Source organism: Choristoneura fumiferana, chromosome 15 (genome assembly GCF_025370935.1).
Source record: "Choristoneura fumiferana chromosome 15, NRCan_CFum_1, whole genome shotgun sequence".
NCBI lineage: Eukaryota > Metazoa > Arthropoda > Insecta > Lepidoptera > Tortricidae > Choristoneura > Choristoneura fumiferana.
Window position 1 is genome coordinate 14,142,409 of NC_133486.1, and position 16,941 is coordinate 14,159,349.

General features: G+C 36.4%; 2 protein-coding genes across 3 annotated transcripts in view; both read right to left on the reverse strand.

The window, feature by feature from the left end:
* The window catches only part of LOC141435449 (uncharacterized), an 80,640-nt gene that overhangs the window by 45,028 nt on the left and 18,671 nt on the right, over positions 1-16,941 (reverse strand). The gene's annotated exons all lie outside the window — the stretch shown is intronic.
* On the reverse strand, positions 463-2,374 carry LOC141435908 (uncharacterized). Its single transcript, XM_074098747.1, has one exon. It carries the CDS (start codon positions 2,239-2,241, stop codon positions 463-465), a length of 1,779 nt encoding a protein of 592 aa, XP_073954848.1. The 5' UTR covers positions 2,242-2,374.

A 16,941-nucleotide genomic window follows, 5' to 3' on the forward strand; every position in this document is an offset into this window, starting at 1 on the left:
AAAGGCACTTTTAATAGTAAAATAAAATAAAATATAATTATAAATTTTCAAAATAACCAAATCAAAACACGTCTTTCGTCTTCCGTCGCTTAGCAATTCCCCGTTCCACATTTAAACTCAAAATACACCTGCTGCTTATTCATTCTTCCTCTGTCACTCACATACACTCACATCTCATGCTATCTCTTACACTCTTCATACGTCATGATTACACTCCTTTCCACTCATCCTACAGTCGGCCCTCCTGCATTTAGTCTGCCCTCAGACTACACAACATAAAGCTCTGAAACTAACTTAATTAACTCTATTATCTTCCCTCTACATCAACAAAATAACTTAAAATTCAACTGTAAAACAAAACAACTTAAAACATCTGACTACAACAGAGAACAATAAAACACTAAATTAAATAATAAAAATCTGCAGTAAAGTAAATTCTACCTCCTAGTCATATCAATCATGTCAGGTACTATGTGAAATTGAGATGTTCTGAGTACCTATAGTCATCAACTTCTTTTTTGGTTTTGGCATCTGGTATGGATCTAAGTATTCGGACTTACGATTTATGCCTGCTTGAGACTGAGTACGTGTGACCTCCACCAAGTCATTCTCGTTGTATGTAGTGCTCTCTTTTCTTCTATGGCAATGCTTTCTGTTATCTTTCTTGGTAGTCTTTCTGTAATCTTCTCGGTTCAACATGTTAATTTCTTTAATTTTCTGGTCTAATAACTCGTAAATTTCATGATCTTCTTTTAATTCATTCTTTGCACTTTTCTTAGCTGAAGTAAACGCTTGTTGTTCCTCTTTTAATTTCTTAATCTCTTCCTGTAAAATTCTCTTTTCTTCTTCCAATGCCTCAATTTTGGTTATGTAGGTCTCCTTCTCAATCTCCTTCCTTGGGGTCAATCGTTTGACGTTGCAGATTGGCTTTAGCGTTACATCATTGTTTTTCATCAACACGACACAGTGTTGTAAAAATTCCTGACCCAGAATCATAGTGTAAGGCAAAGCATCTTTCGGAACAACATGAAATAGAACATCATCATACCATTGTCCGTCGATCTCCAATCCAAATTTTAGTTGCCCATAACATTTCACTTCGTTGGCACCAAACCCCGTCAGAATTATTTCACTTTTGTACAATTGGGGCGTGCCTAACGTGTGATAACAGTTTTCGGATATCAAATTTAAGTCGCTTCCCGAATCTATTAAAGCCTGCACAGTCGCATAGAATACTTTTATTTCTTTTGTCGGCTTTTTAACTGAAAAACTTCGATTGCTACTCACATTCATAATATCCGCCGGTTTTGTTGTGACATCCGTTGTCAAACAACAATCTGACATTTTACTAGGGCAGTGACTGCAATTAGTGCAACCGTAAAAAGATTTTTTCGGCGCGCCGCTAGTGTTGTGCCAATTTTTCTCAATACTGCCAACACCGCCTTTTGTAGCTGTCTTTGTGATGCTGTTACCGCCTGAAGTTCCGGCTGTCTCCTTCAATGACATCTTGCAATTCGGTGCGATATGGCCGAAGTCGTTGCACTTAAAACACTTTAAGCCCTTTTCCTTATGCGGACATTCGGCTGATGCATGATCCATCTCTCCGCAGCTGTAACATCTTGAAACACGCTGATTTGTGTTGTCTTCACGTTTCGATCTGATTTCTTTATTCACCCGTAATGTATTTTGCTTCAACTGTTCGTAAATTTTCAACTTTTCTTTTAGGTCAGAATACGTCGTAACGCCATACAACATGATTTTATTAAGTTCGTCGTCTTTTATGCCTTCCACAATGTATTTTATGGCGACATAATCGGCCATCTTGCCTCTCTTGCCAAGTTCCTTCATGATCAAAAGATAATCGAGACAGGACTCATTGCTTTTCCGGTGTCTGGTACTCATGATTTCGTGGATCGTCTTTTGGTCAATCTTGTCGGGAAATTCTTTGATAATAGCGACCTTTAATTCCGCCCATGTTTTGAAGGTACGTTCCGATCGGAACCACAGCAATGCCGTACCTGCCAAAGAACGTCTCGCCATCAGAAGCTGTTGCACTGGGGTCCAACCGAATATTTCAGCGTTGTCGTCAATTTCTTCTGCCCATCTTTCCGCGCTGTAGGTCTCATCTTGCCCCGTAAATTTCTTTATCAGACCTTCTGTCAAATGCAAATTCGAACCGCCGCCATTGTAACATTCCTCGAAATTGTCTTCACAATCCCGTTGCCGCCCCGATGATGACATGGTTAAAGTCGTCGTCTTCAAATTGAAAAATAAATTCGTCTTCACGTCTTCTTAGTCACGTCGTATGTCTCAGTTCGTTCTTCCGTCGTATAAAATTTGCCGATTATTTTCTTCAATTTTTTTTTTTGATCGATCCCGGACGAGCCCCCAAAATTGTAGGATCGTAAAAATTGAAGAAAAGGCACTTTTAATAGTAAAATAAAATAAAATATAATTATAAATTTTCAAAATAACCAAATTAAACCACGTCTTTCGTCTTCCGTCGCTTAGCAATTCCCCCGTTCCACATTTAAACTCAAAATACACCTGCTGCTTATTCATTCTTCCTCTGTCACTCACATACACTCACATCTCATGCTATCTCTTACACTCTTCATACGTCATGATTACACTCCTTTCCACTCATCCTACATATATATTAATAGTTGATCGCTGGCGGTTCACACTGCCGGCGAGAACTCGCTTTTCATCTTTTGTCGCAGCGACAAGAGCTATAAAACTCGCTGAGCTATAAAACTAGCTCAGCGATACTCGCTTAGCGCTGTTAGCTTGGCGGCCGCCCGGCTCGAGCGAGTGGAGCGAGTAATCGCCCGTCGTGCTCGAACACTCGCTTTTCACTGCTCGCCACTCGTTTCTAGTTACTCGCTCTGCTCGCTTCTCGCTCATCGTCGGCGGTGGAACAAGTGCCTTATTAACATCTTTGTAATAACTAATTTCAATTTGAAGTAAATATTTTGAATTTGATTTGAATAAAAATAAAAATAAAGGCTACTAGTAAAACGAACATCCCCTTGCCATTGAAGATTATATCTAATTTAAAACTAAACTTTTTCGTGGTCGTCTCAAAACATGTACCAGTAGGTACATTGAAGCGCAGTGGCAGTAAAGCACAGACCTAGGTAAGCTCTGGGGAAATCAAAAATGCCGGCCGACTGAAATCTGAAACGAATTTAATCTCAAGATGTACCCTTTATCTTATTTAGAAAAACAAAAGAAATCAGCCATCTTGCAATTCGGACTAAGTGTACGCGAGAAAAGAAAAATATGTCATGAAAGAACATTCCTTTGTGTACAAGCATTTTAGTTTCATAATGTACAATAGTTAGGATTTATTTGTGGACAACCCCGACAGGATGTCGTTAGCGGTCTGAAACGAATCCTGAATTGGCTAAGGCTCCGTGTCCATCAGAGATGTGCGAGGATGTGGTTGCAAGGAATGTGTTTTTCACGAAACGCTTTATTTATCTCGCCTGGCTCCGCTCATAGATATTAAGTGGCTGTTTCACCACCCATTGATTAATTTTATTGGACGGATAAATGTGATGCCGTCTCTATTTATTCGAACAAAACAAACAGAGCGTTTACCTTTACTTGCCCGAATTTCATTTGCCCGAATTTCACTTGCCATACCAACGTTTGCCATAAAATATATAGAACCGTGCTGTTTTCAGAACCGTGCTGTTGGCAGGCGGCTTGGGGATCGCAGTGTTATGCTGATGGTTTACGCAGAAGACGCTGCTGCCCGTCTTCTGGATTTTTCCCTTAGTCGCCTTCTACGACACCCAACGGAATGAGATGGGGGGGGGGGAGCTATTCTTGTCCGGCCACCCCACGGATAAAAAATAACCAGGTCAAAAAATCTTGGTAATGGGTCCCGACTGTTGAACTTTAAATGAGCTTCTTGACAGAGTTCTAGACCACTAGACTTATTTTCTTCCTTTTAGTTTTTAAGGCAGTCGGGTTTTTGATTTTTTAAATTTATCCCACGCATGTTTTTAATGAAATCGTAATTAAAACATTTTTTTAAGTAGTTGCAAATTTTTACAGGATGATTTTATCCTATGATGTGATGATGCAAAATAAAAATATACTAGAACTAAATTTAAACACATGCACTTGTAAAAGGACAAAGGTTCACCGAGCTCTTAATCCAACGCGACTTTAACCTGATCCCTTTAATTTATTACTTCTTATCCAAAATAAATATCCATTTAGTTGATAAGAAAAGAAAGTTCATCGACTGCGGTTAAATTACGAAACAGCCCCGTTCATTTGCTTAGGCCGCTTTGCGCAGTTATTTATCGTTGTTTTTCTGCGACCCCCTGTATACAACGTTCGCTACTTCTGAGCCATTTGCTGTTTACATTTCGTATTTGGAAGGAAATGCCCTTTATTTGGTATTAAATATCTTGTTGCGGCGAGTATTTGGGGCGTATTTTGTAGGTACTTCATTTCACGGTGCTTGGCACATGTAAAATTATTTAAATTCGTTGGACTGAACGAAACGTGGTTCTTTTTAGCGCTGCGCTAAAATCAAATGGAAATATAATTTAGGTAGGTACGGTTTTTAAACATACCCATGCTGTGACTTTAAGGAGCTGGTAATTAGTTTTACTTTAGGCACAGCTTACGTAATAGTTACTGCACAGATGTAGCTGCGTTTTTAGAAACGTTAACCAAAATCACCAAAATTAAGAAAAAGTTCATAATAAAACATAAAAAAACCATCACCATCATATTCATCACCATTCTCTGTGATATTCAATCTGTCAGGAGAAGGTAGGTAGTGCCGGGTGTGGCCTGTAATACGAGCAAATAATTAAAACATAGAATATACTCGTCAAACTGAACAACATTAGTTCAGCGACTTTTAAAAATAATTAGTTTTTTAATTTGTATGACTCTTTTAAGTTTATTCGAAGAAGCAATGTAAAGCAAAATGCTTGATTTTTGTAGCATGACAGGCGAAGTCAGTTGTGTTCTAGATGGCGTACATTGATAGCAGTATTTAATTTGTATGAAAAAAGGAAAATTCAGACTCATTATTTTTTTTAAAGTCGCTGCACTGATGTTGTTCAGTTTGACGAGGACGAATAGGACGATCTACGTTTTAATTTTTTGCTCGTATAGGCCTGAAGGCCACACCCGGTATATGAAAGATAATGTTTGAAAACTTGTATGTAAGACAATATATTTTAAAATTTCCATCCAAAATTGAATGATTGAGTGGGACAGAAGATGTTTACAGGGTGAATTTAGCCTTTTCATTAGTAGTATACTCGTGCAAAGCTGAGGCGGCTTGTTTATAAATAGCAATATAAGTAGGACTTTGCTAAGTAACTCATTCTCTATGATATTTGCTTCGGTTGGTCTTTAGGCTGTCAGTACGCTCATAGACTTGTAAATATCCCCGCTTATTGGATTACATAGCAAACAATGGGCATAACCGAACGGTACAATATCAATAGTTCCCCAGGGATGACCTGCCGGCACGTCACATTGTCTGAGATCTTAGGAGACTGTTGACTGTGAGCTAAGAGATGTCACGCTGGAAAGTATTGTTCTGCTTTGCCAACTTTTTAATTCATCATCATCATCATCCCAGCTTTTGAAACTTTTTTGTTTGTCGCTGATGACACCTGATTGCCTTGGTCTTAGACAAAGATTTTACTTTATGCACTAGAGCATAAAAAGTCATTTTATGTCGCCTAGATCCAGCATAAATACGAAGTTTACGAGCATGAGAAGTGAAACTACCACCGGTTCAGAAAAACCTCTATTGAGAAGAATCCGGCAATAAACGCCTTGGTTCTAGTATGAGTGAGAGTGATATGAGTGAGAGTGATATAGAAAGAAACGGAACGATTATTGGAACGGGAACCGAACCATGCATTTATAAACCTTGTTACGCACAATAGTGCTTACAATAGTAGGTAATCCTGCCGTGAAACAGCAGTGTTTGCACTGTTGTGTTTCGGCGTGGAGAGTAAGACAGCCGGTGAAATTACTGGCACTTGAGGTATCCCATCTTAGGCCTCTAGGTTGGCAACGCATCTGCAATACCCCTGGTGTTGCAGATGTTTATGGGCGGTGGTGATCTCTTACCATCAGGAGACCCACTTGCTCGTTTGCCATCCAGTCGAATAAAAAAAAAGTACAATAGTAGGTACAAATGAACTGAAAGACCGAATAAAATAGTACAATTGTACTAGTTGAGATTGGGAGCGAACATAACTACATAATTTTACCTTCAATTTTACTATTTGTCTGGAGCGTAGTAATAGTGGTAAATATTTAGGGTCATTGTTGTTTGAACTGTTGTACCCACGCATTCCATGTCTAACAAACGTATTTATTGTACAATTGACATTCCCGGTCAAAGAAATAGTTACAATTAGATCGCTCGGAACAAATCTCTTTGACAAAGTTGAAGGATTAGCTCTCGGACCTTTCCCTTTCAAAGTAAATTTCTCTACAATTCTACTCAAATATCCACTAGGAACAAGTCCTCACACAAACCCTGGTAAATAAGCCTTATGTTAACGAATTAAAGTTGGGTTTTGGATGTAACCTTTGAAGGAGTTGGTACGAAGTTTATATGCGTAGCGACGGCAAAGGTTAGTTGCCTCTTTATTTATTAATACATATTTTATTTAGCATGTAAACGTCAGGAGAAAAGTTTTTGGTGAAATTCGGAATGGATCCGGAATAGATCGCTATTTAACGTACTGCGTTTTCGACAATTGTGTAATTTCCTGGGAAAAAAACATATTTAGTCCATCTAGGTAATGACAAAAAAATCTGAATTAAAATGGGGCTGGGCAGGACTAGGTTTGGTATATGAAAAAATTAAAAGTCCTGACAAAAATCCGGACATCACCCTAAAAGTCCTGACATTTATTGTAACAGAGATTTGACGTAAGTTGGAGGAAGGACGTGCCGGCGCGGCGCTGCGCCACGACACTTCCATTGTGACACGAAAATTATCCATACAAATGATTTATTTTGTTGGATAACTTTCGTGTCACAATGGAAAAAAATTATAGTGATTCTAATTACTTGCGTTAAGATGTGCAACTTTTTGGTCACCCTTTGATTAGTTTATTAGTTAAGCAAATAATCGATTGAGATCTCTTTAGCTGTAATTACTATTTATCCTATGTTAAATTGCTTTGAAAGAAATATTATTAATTTTGTTGATTAGTTACTACTTAATTTATCATTTTACTCATAAAAACGGTGTAATTAATGTATCATAAAAACAAACATTAAATATTTTTTTCAATGAAGTCATTTCTAAAAATCCGGGCACTTGATGAGTCCGGCCGTAATCCGGATATGTCCGGATAAATCCTGTCGTATGGCAACCCTAGGCGGGACACGTCTGCCGTTTGCATCCGGATCGCTGGGCCAAATTAAGTTATCACCGATTGGGTTCCTTGCGACGGGCACCAGAGCAGAGGCAGACCTAGGAGGCGATGGCGGGACGATTTCTAGCCACACCGGCAAGATTCAACCAAAAGTAGGGACAAGTGGAAGAAAAAAGGGGAGGATCTTGCCCATCAGTGGGCCAAAAAAGTAATGGTAAAAGTAGCAGTTCTTGGAGTAAATTTTGCAACCACAGATTTTAGGGAGTCCGGTTTTGAACCCGCAACACGCTGTTTTAAAGTATCTCAAAGTTTGTCAATTGTATTTTGTTTCTTTTCTTTTGTACAGTCAACGTCATAAATAAGTGATCACTTTTGTACCTTGTCACTTTAACGTCATGTTTGAAAAGCCAAAGGAAATTGTGTAACGACTGAAAGCGACAAGGTATAGAACTTTCACTTATTTATGACGTTGACTGTACAATAAAGAGCTTACATACATTAACCAGTAAGCGACCACGATTAAGTATTCATTTTTAATCTTTCTATGTGGAGACCGCAGATTGGCAAGCGCAGCGTAGGACGTCCACCAACGAGATGGATGGATGACCTGGTTAAAGTCGCGGGTTCACGGTGGATGCAAGCCGCTTCCAATTGAGACAACTGGAAGTCTATGACGGAGGCCTATGTTCAACAGTGGACGTCCTATAGCTTATATCGTCGTATCCTACGATAAGAGCCACAATTACAAAATGCTCACTTTTCAGGAGAAGCATTTTTGTGTTTCTTTCAAAATATAAGTAGCGAATTGATAATTTTGCAATTAAATAATGTGTATTAGGGTTCTAGGGTTCTGTTAAAACAAAATTTATGTTCTTAATGATACATTATAGATAGATTTTGTCCTTTAAATCCTTTTTCGTCGGACTAAATGAGTTTTAAAGGGCCATAAGCTACATTGTGCCTTTTATCGTCGAAAAATTCGAGGCCACAACTACCATTAGGACCAAATTGTAGTTGTTAAAATATTTGCGTTTCAACATTTTTTTAATTTTAGTATTTTTCTTGTAATACAGAAAGAAGTGGCAAATAAGAGAAATATTTTATTTTTATTTTCTAAGATTTTTTAAATCATAAAGCGTAGGTACGTAGCCACAGTGATTCCCTAAAATAAAACAAGTCCCATTTAAGGAAGCATAAGTGAAACTAAAAAAAAAATCATACTTAAAATAAATATTTAACTTCTGAAACTCAAAATATTCTCTACGCTCTTAATATAAAAATAAAATTGCACATTATTATTTACTCAGTCTTCAGTACTCATTGGGGATCTTTCCTTATTCTTTCTCATCGTCTGTATCACCCGCAGTAGCAACACCTCTTTTCTCATGAGGTAACGTTGTAAAAAAGTCATGAAATCCTTCAGGGTTTTTTTTATTTTATTTTTTGATTGATACAAAGATACTTGTCTTTATTCACTTTTATAGGGTCCGTGCTTGCTTTTGCAATATTTGTAACTACACTCCTTGTCCATCTATTCGCCTTTTATTATATAAGTCGTTATTGTTTTCTAGTCGTCGCGAAAATCGTAACTAAGTATATTAATTGGTAATAGGGACCAAATATTGGACAGTGTAAGTTAAGAAAATAAAGATTAACTACATTTCTTTAAAGACAACGTTTCATTATTTCTTAATGTGGTGAAAGATTTTTTTTGACATTCATAAGTGCTTGTTATAGCCTAAATTGAATAAAGATATTTTGACTTTGACTGAATATTTACAGACTGTTACCGACAACAATAGCGGGCTTGATGTTTAAGCAAACCAAGTTAATCGCAGCGCAGATTTTTGTCAGAGCTACAACACATAAATAGAAGACAAATTGATGAAGACTGAATTTTAAATAAAACTCAGATGCATTAAAAAGCAGTAGCCATCATTGTACAAATTAAACGAAAAAATAAAATGTTGGTGATATAATTTTGGAAACTTTCCCGAAGTCACACCGATGTTTTTGTCAACTTGAAAACCTTCAACTTCTCGCTACTAACCTATACCTACTGAATTATTTTTGCATAATGTCATCGGTGAAGAAAAAATTACGAATAATTTCTTCTCTCTGCATAACTATATCATCTAGAACTTCATCGGTTTCTTTTTGTTTTCTACAAGGATAAAATTTTCATTCTGACACGGAATTGAGCTAAACTCCAAAATTGTCTTTTAATCATTGCACATTCTACATTTCGCCAGTTTTTTCTGTGGTGATGTCATCAGGCGAAAACAATTCAGCAGTAGCAGAAAGTTAAACTTTTTCAAGTTGAAGAAAACTTCGGTGTTGCTCCTGGAAAGTTTTCAAAATTATATCACCAATATTTTTTTTCGTTTTATTTAAAATTCGGTCTTCATCAATTTGTCTTCTATTTATGTGTTGTATCTTTGAAAAAAATCTGCGATTAATTTGGTTTGTTTCAACATCAAACCCGCTGTTGTTGTCTGTGACGGTCTGTAAATAATAAGAAATACTGAAACGATGTCTTTAAAAAAATATGCTTAGGTAATCTTTATTTTCTTAACTTAGGTACACTGTCTAAAATATGGTCCCGATTGTTAAACAAATAATCTAGATCTTGTTCTTTTCAGGTTCTACTTGAGACTTCTCGTTTTATATTTTTTCTGTAAATAGAAATTAAAAAGCACAGGCAAAATATTATTAATAATAAAACAGTCACAGAAACCATGCCGAATTTTATAAGAAACCATAAGAGAATAATATTCTAGCCTATTGGCCGACTGACAAGAAATTAGAAGGTAAATAGATATAATAATGCCAAAATATACAGCGAAAAAGGCCTCAAGTGCCATAAGAACCCAAAAATCAGACATGTAAAATCACACCTTCCAAATAATTATTGTTATCAATAAGCAATTATGTTCATTCTATGAAGCCGAAATGTTAGTAAACTGCCCAAATATATCTTTAAAAAGCGAGTATTTGAGCAATAATTCAACAAAACATAATTCGTACATAGAAAAAGGACACTACCGCAATTGTGGCCACACATTTGCTACACAAATAAAATTGAGCTATTACGCGATAGAAGACCGCAGTAGCCGTTCGGGCTTTATTCTAGGTAATATTAACTACTTCATTAAATTGTGTGAATTTCTTCATTAAACTATGTAAATATATAAATAAGTAACCTAAAAAAATAAATAATACAAAAGTAAACCTAAAATAAGTAATAAACAGAATCTGAATAATGAAAAAACTTTATAAATCAATTTCGCTAAATTTACTTGGTGTTTACTTCTTTTGTTCAGCGCCATCCTTTGTAACTATTTTCACTAGTGTAAGTCCTCGACGATTCGTTTTATGGTTTTCATTGTCAATAACGAAAAAATAGATGATCTTACAAATGAAATAAGCATTACGAATGCACGCCACTCTTCCGGCGCTGTCCGCCGAGTACCGCAGAAACGGCGCTTGCGCCCCCTCGTCGCACCCGCGTGTGTCCTTTTTGCACGGCGAATAAGGACAGCAGCGTATTTCTGGCTTTACTCCGCGTTAGAAGTGAGACATACGTAATTGTGGCTTTTTAAAATTTTTTTTTTACTATTTAATAAAAAAAATATTAAAATTATAATTTTAAGTTATAAACATGTATCTTGATGTGTAGAATTCAATTTTACAATAAAAACTAAAAGCCCTTATGGTGATAGTGGCTCTTATCGTAGGATACGACGATATGATGATGATGATGAATCTTTCAAAGAATTTTTTCACCGAGTTCCTAGAGCCAAAGGTTAGCATCATGGTTTCCGGCCAGAACTCAATAATTGGATAATAGGCACGTACAACCTACATGAAGATACTTTGGTAACAGAATTGAAGAAAGAATACCGAAGTTTAGGATCGGATAGTTAGCTGATTCGTGATCTTTGGGAATTGGAATCAGGAGTTTTATTAGTTAGATGTATTTGTAGAAAAGCAATCAGAGACATTGTTTATCATGCAGGTTAACGGAGGATACAAATGAAACTCACATCACATCTTCACATTTGAAATGTACCACGAGCTTTGCCGTGAAGGAAAACATCGTGAGGAAACCTGCGAAGCAATTCAATGGTGTGTGTGTGAAATTCACAATCTGCACTGCAAAAGTATGAGACTACACTAGCACGTTTTCAATGCACGGAGCTTCAAAAAACCGGCCAAAACCATGTCGGACACGCCCGAAATAGGGTTCCGTAGCCATTACGAAAAAATAAGTATATTTTCTAAGGGTTTCGTATTTTGTACGGAATATTCCAAGTTTAGGTACATTTTATACCTTAGGCTGCTCAAGAAAACTTAACTGTTATAGTTTTCCTTGTAAGTTACTTGTGTATACTTACTACCATCCTGAATTTTTTCAAATTTTTTCAAATTTTTTTTTTTTAATATTTTATTTTACCGTTTTGTTGGCATACTTTACATATATATTCGTGCAAAATTACAGCTTTCAAGCATTGATAGTTCCTCAGCAAAGCCGCGGACGGACGGATAGACAGACAGACATGGCGAAACTATAAGGGTTCCATTTTTGCCATTTTGGCTACGGAACCCTAAAAACGGTGCCGATACGCTTCTTATGGATATGACACGCCGTTGACATGTTTTAGTTTGTGTCGCGTTACATCCGTGCCTGAGTCGTTCCTATTAACCTTTAATTGATTGAAAAATCGTGTCAAATACGTCCCGTTTCAGTTAAACGTCCGTGCCGGCTGATCATTCGACGAGCAAACTTTTTCCTGGAGCCTATTGTCCCGGAAATCTTATTGTTTTTATACGAAAAGGTTAAGTACTGGTTGCTCTGCCGAGGACACATCCACTTGATTCGGAGCTGATAATGGTCTTATTATCTACGAAGGGTTCTTTTCGCATCATTTCTTTCCTAGACCCATGTTAACTGTAGGGGTGTTCGATATATTGATCCTTTAGATTAAAGGATAGGATGAAATGAATAGGTACTAGTCGCATTAAACGAGAATTTTCTTCAAAGCCTAGTTTGTACCTAGTATATTAGAGTTCCATATTTCTCAAACTTTCATTGCACGAACTTATCAAATAGTGGAATTTCTTATTTATGTTAAATCAGTATTGCAAACGATAAAAAACTAAGTAATGAACATTCAAGAGCAAAATTTCTTTCAAATAGGAGTCAGGTAGTATTTCCGCGTCGAATGGCCAGGCTCAAACGTTATCGGAAATAGCTGCCTGCCTTCTGATAGTCAATCTTTTTTACCAGGCGCGATATAATCTGGAATACGGAAATTTATCGAAGAACTGAAGTCGTCGACATAGCTCGAAGAATGTGCAAGTTGAAGTGGCAATGGGCGGGCCACATCTTTCGAAGAACAGATAACCGTTGGGGCAAAAAGTCCTCCGGTTCGTGGCTACCACAGTGACAGACAGACAATGTAGCAATAATAAGGTTCCGTCTCCTTTGATCCGAAACCCTACAAATTGGTTTAAAAATCTCTCTTAGTTCTGCAAAGATTCCACCGAAAATGCAATAAAGAATTACTTATTACTTTTAATGTTTGTTTACGAAATGCGAAACAATCTAAAAATAAGTCAACTAGTTCATTCGAATTATACCAAACATGGATTGATATGGGTTTTTGAGATGGGTCTAAAATCCTTCAAATAGCCAATTTTCCGCTTTACGCTTGGTATAGAATAGAATTTTCTTATATTGGTAAAAGCTATTAAACTACCCCGAACTAATTTAGTTGAACCGTAAATCTCACCTACGCCGCAGGCCACAAAAATTCTGTGGTCTAAGGCATAAGACATCGCCCCTGTCCCTCAAGGGCGTCGCAAGCAGTCGCAAAAGAGGGTAGGGGGGGGTGTAGAAATGAAATGGAAAAAGTACAGTCAAGAGCTTATGAAGCAAGTAAAACTTCAACATGGAAAAAAATAAAGGTTACAATTCTGTAGAGGAGGACAGCAGGGTGACGCCATTGCTGTTCTTGCTTTTGAACCTTGACTAGACAAGACAATGGTAAACCAGATTCATACTAAACTTGCTATTGTATTGTATATTTCTTAATAATGAGATGAACAAAGGCAAACTTAAACCGGGACCTCTTCTAGTTAACTACTACTTCAATGGAAAGATAAAAGTTTTTTTTTTAATTATACATAAAATTATATAAAAATTTCGATGTTTATTTTATACGTGACTTTTTTCCATACAAATACTTCCGGAATATAGGCAATTGACAAGGTCTTTACAACTGGGTACTTGGGTAAAAAAATACTATCAGAATAAGTCTTTCAATTGAAGAATCAAATTTTGTGAATCAAACAAAAATTTATAAAGTCAAAGCGCGCCAAAGTTTAGAAATGGGGGCTCAAGGGGTATCGAACCAACTGAATCGTGAACCACTGGAACCTTTTCGTAGAAAAAGTCATAGTGATATCGCATTGACTGACAAGAGAATTCATTGTGACACTGTGAGAACATTCTACGATGGGTCAGAAATTAAATGGTTCGACTGTACTCATTGTGGAAAAGTGACCTTTACGAGCCTAAGCCCCAAAACGCGTTTTACTCGTCCTTCAGACCACGGTTTGCGGTCGGCACACACGTGCACTCTACGCTTCACTCAATTAGAGAACATCCCTCGATATTCCGTAAAAGAGGTTAATCTCCTATTGACTTAATAAATCTTTGTCCGTAATCAACCGACTCCCAAAGGACTTTAATTCGGGGTTGGGTTTAATAGTCACTTGATTAAATGGTTTGTTTGCGGACGAAAATTGTGGAGATAAATAGCAGTTAATTGGGCTGGTAAGTATTTTTCTGTTTGCATTGCTGTCATTTTGAAGTGGTTATTGTTATAAGCCGTGCTAAGTGGATTGGAGGTGTTGACTGCTGGAAAACTCATCTTGATGGTGTCTTTCCGCATTGCTCCGAAGCAAAATACATGGCTGGATAGACATTTACCTCATCATACTAACTAAGTAGTTACTTAGTATTTCCGAATCGGTTTAACAGGGGTAATTTCAAAAACGAACGTACTCTTTTCTTAAAGAGCCGGGAAGCCATCCGCAATCCTCCTGGTCACACGCTAGCAAGACTCTCTCTCTCTCTCTAATCTCGAAATTCAAACCTTTCCAACACTATTATATGTATTTAAAGATAGCTTAAAAAATGTCTTTCCATTCTGTAACACGCATTGTTAAACTTTGATTACCCAATAGTTATTTAAGTGGCTGGTGCATAATTCCTAATTATGTATAGCCGCATACATAACTTTATCTACATGCATATCATAAGTTTTCTATAATAATGTTCAGAGATGGCCTGTATTTTTAAGTTAGTGTTACTGATAACTAGTTTGAAGTACCTACCAAAGCTTAAATAAAACAGATAATAAAAAACTAAAGTTTTATTTATAATTATTATGATCTACATGCATGTCATAAGTTTTCTACAATATGTACAGATATGCATTGTTAAAAAAAGTATTACCGATACTTTAATGTAAACATTAAGATGCACCCGCAGATACCAGGTTTCTTAATAAAGGCCATTTGATAGTCGTTTCTGTACATATAATAGGGAAGTTATGATATGCATGTAGATAAACACCATATTCTAGATCAATTTTATTACCATACCCAGTACCTACCATATTTCAACGTTAACTAAACCAAACTTATCGTAACATACTGGAGCATATTGCAAGCCTAGGTTTAAAACTGTTTACGCTCTTTAGAGTTGCCTAGAGTTGGTAAGTTACTGCCTTGTAAGTTACTATACACTGCATTGGCATGCATGGTTTGCACGAGTATTTAGGTGAGGGCTGTAACTCAGGGGTATCATCTAATTCTCCGGGAATAATAATATCACATTCCTTTGTTTAATATGCTTATATATTTATATGTATTATGGTCATATATATATATTTATATTGTAGTTTATGTATTATATTGTTTAAAGCACTGTACTCACTCTTTGTAGAACCCTAACGTATTGCTCCTCTCCTGTCATCCACTCAAAGGTTGACTGGTAGAGATCCCTTAAAGGGATGAGGCCGCCTTTGTACAAGTATCTCAAAGCTTGCCAATTGTATTTTGTTAATTTTCTTTTGTACAATAAAGAGTTTACATACATACATACATACAATATCATAGTAGGTAATTGGGTAAGCTGACTGTATACACTTGTAATGTTTTTCATTTGAATATATTATGCAAGATTTTATCCAAATCTGTCAAGCTATACACATACGCACTTAAAACTTTCATATACTTTCATATTTGTGTTAATTTTGCTGTATATGTGTGTCTTCTGTGTTAGTGAATAAATGTCTTCTTTCTTTCTTCTTTCTTTCTTTATATTGAATATTATTGATATTCTAAGGAGTCCATATCGAGTCCCATAATTGTCACAATTCATAATGTAATTAATGTTTGTCATAATGAATTTATTTTTCATAATTCTTTTTTCTCTGAATCCATTAATTGTTCAGATTTTTTACAACCTAACCTAACCTAACAAAAAGTTAGAAGACCCCGACTTTGTCACTTCAAAGTTCAATATCTCAAAAACGACTGAACCGATTTTGATAAAATATATCTAAGAACCATTGCTAGAAAACCGGCTTTCAAATAAAAAACCTCATTCAAATCGGTCCACCCGTTTAAGAGCTACGGTGCCACAGACAGACACACAGCGGTCAAACTTATAACACACCTCTTTTTGCGTCGGGAGTTAAAAATTAACATCTCATGACCATGCAATAAATAATTTGAATTTGAATTCAACCTGACCTATAAAGTTCTACAAGATAACCATTTAATAATTTCAAAAAAACTATGATTTCGACAGGATAAAAATTGTGAATAACAAAAATTATGATAAACATTATATTATGACTTGCCAAAATTATGTGGATAGATGCGCTCCATATTCTAAGACTTAGCTTGGACATTTGGTAGAACGATAGACATTCACTTGTTCTTATTAACACGATATAGGTACATTTTTTTAAAGTAATACCAGCTTTTAGTTAATTTTGTGGGCAAGAGAAACCACGTTTTCATAGTCGACGCTCACGATTTTCCCGAGAACGTTCACATATAAAAGCGTCCATTGGACGAGTAATTTCACTGAATTTTATCTCGCCCCGTGCGGTGTGAGGTGTGAGACTGCTTATGGCAAATTTCCACTGGAAATTTCCACGGAAAATTTTCGATGCGATACTCGTACATTAACTATTAGTTGGAGAATTTTGCTTTGGTATTTTGAAACGTTGATGAATAATAAAAGTCTGCGTGTTTGCTGATTCCAGACAGTTTATTTATTCCAGGAGACTGTTATAGAATATATTCTTCGATGTGTTTTTTTTTATTTCCGTTAACTTTGATAAATGGCTCGAATTCGCAAAAATTTATAGAAACAACGTGTAACTAGTTAAAAAACTTTTCGGCCAAATTGTCCTTTTATGTATACATAAACTAAGTATACATAAAAGGACATAGTCATTGCTTT

What these genes read in the sequence shown, in the direction of transcription:
- LOC141435908 (XM_074098747.1), bottom strand. Translation starts at nt 2,241, where the DNA reads ATGTCATCATCGGGGCGGCAACGGGATTGTGAAGACAATTTCGAGGAA.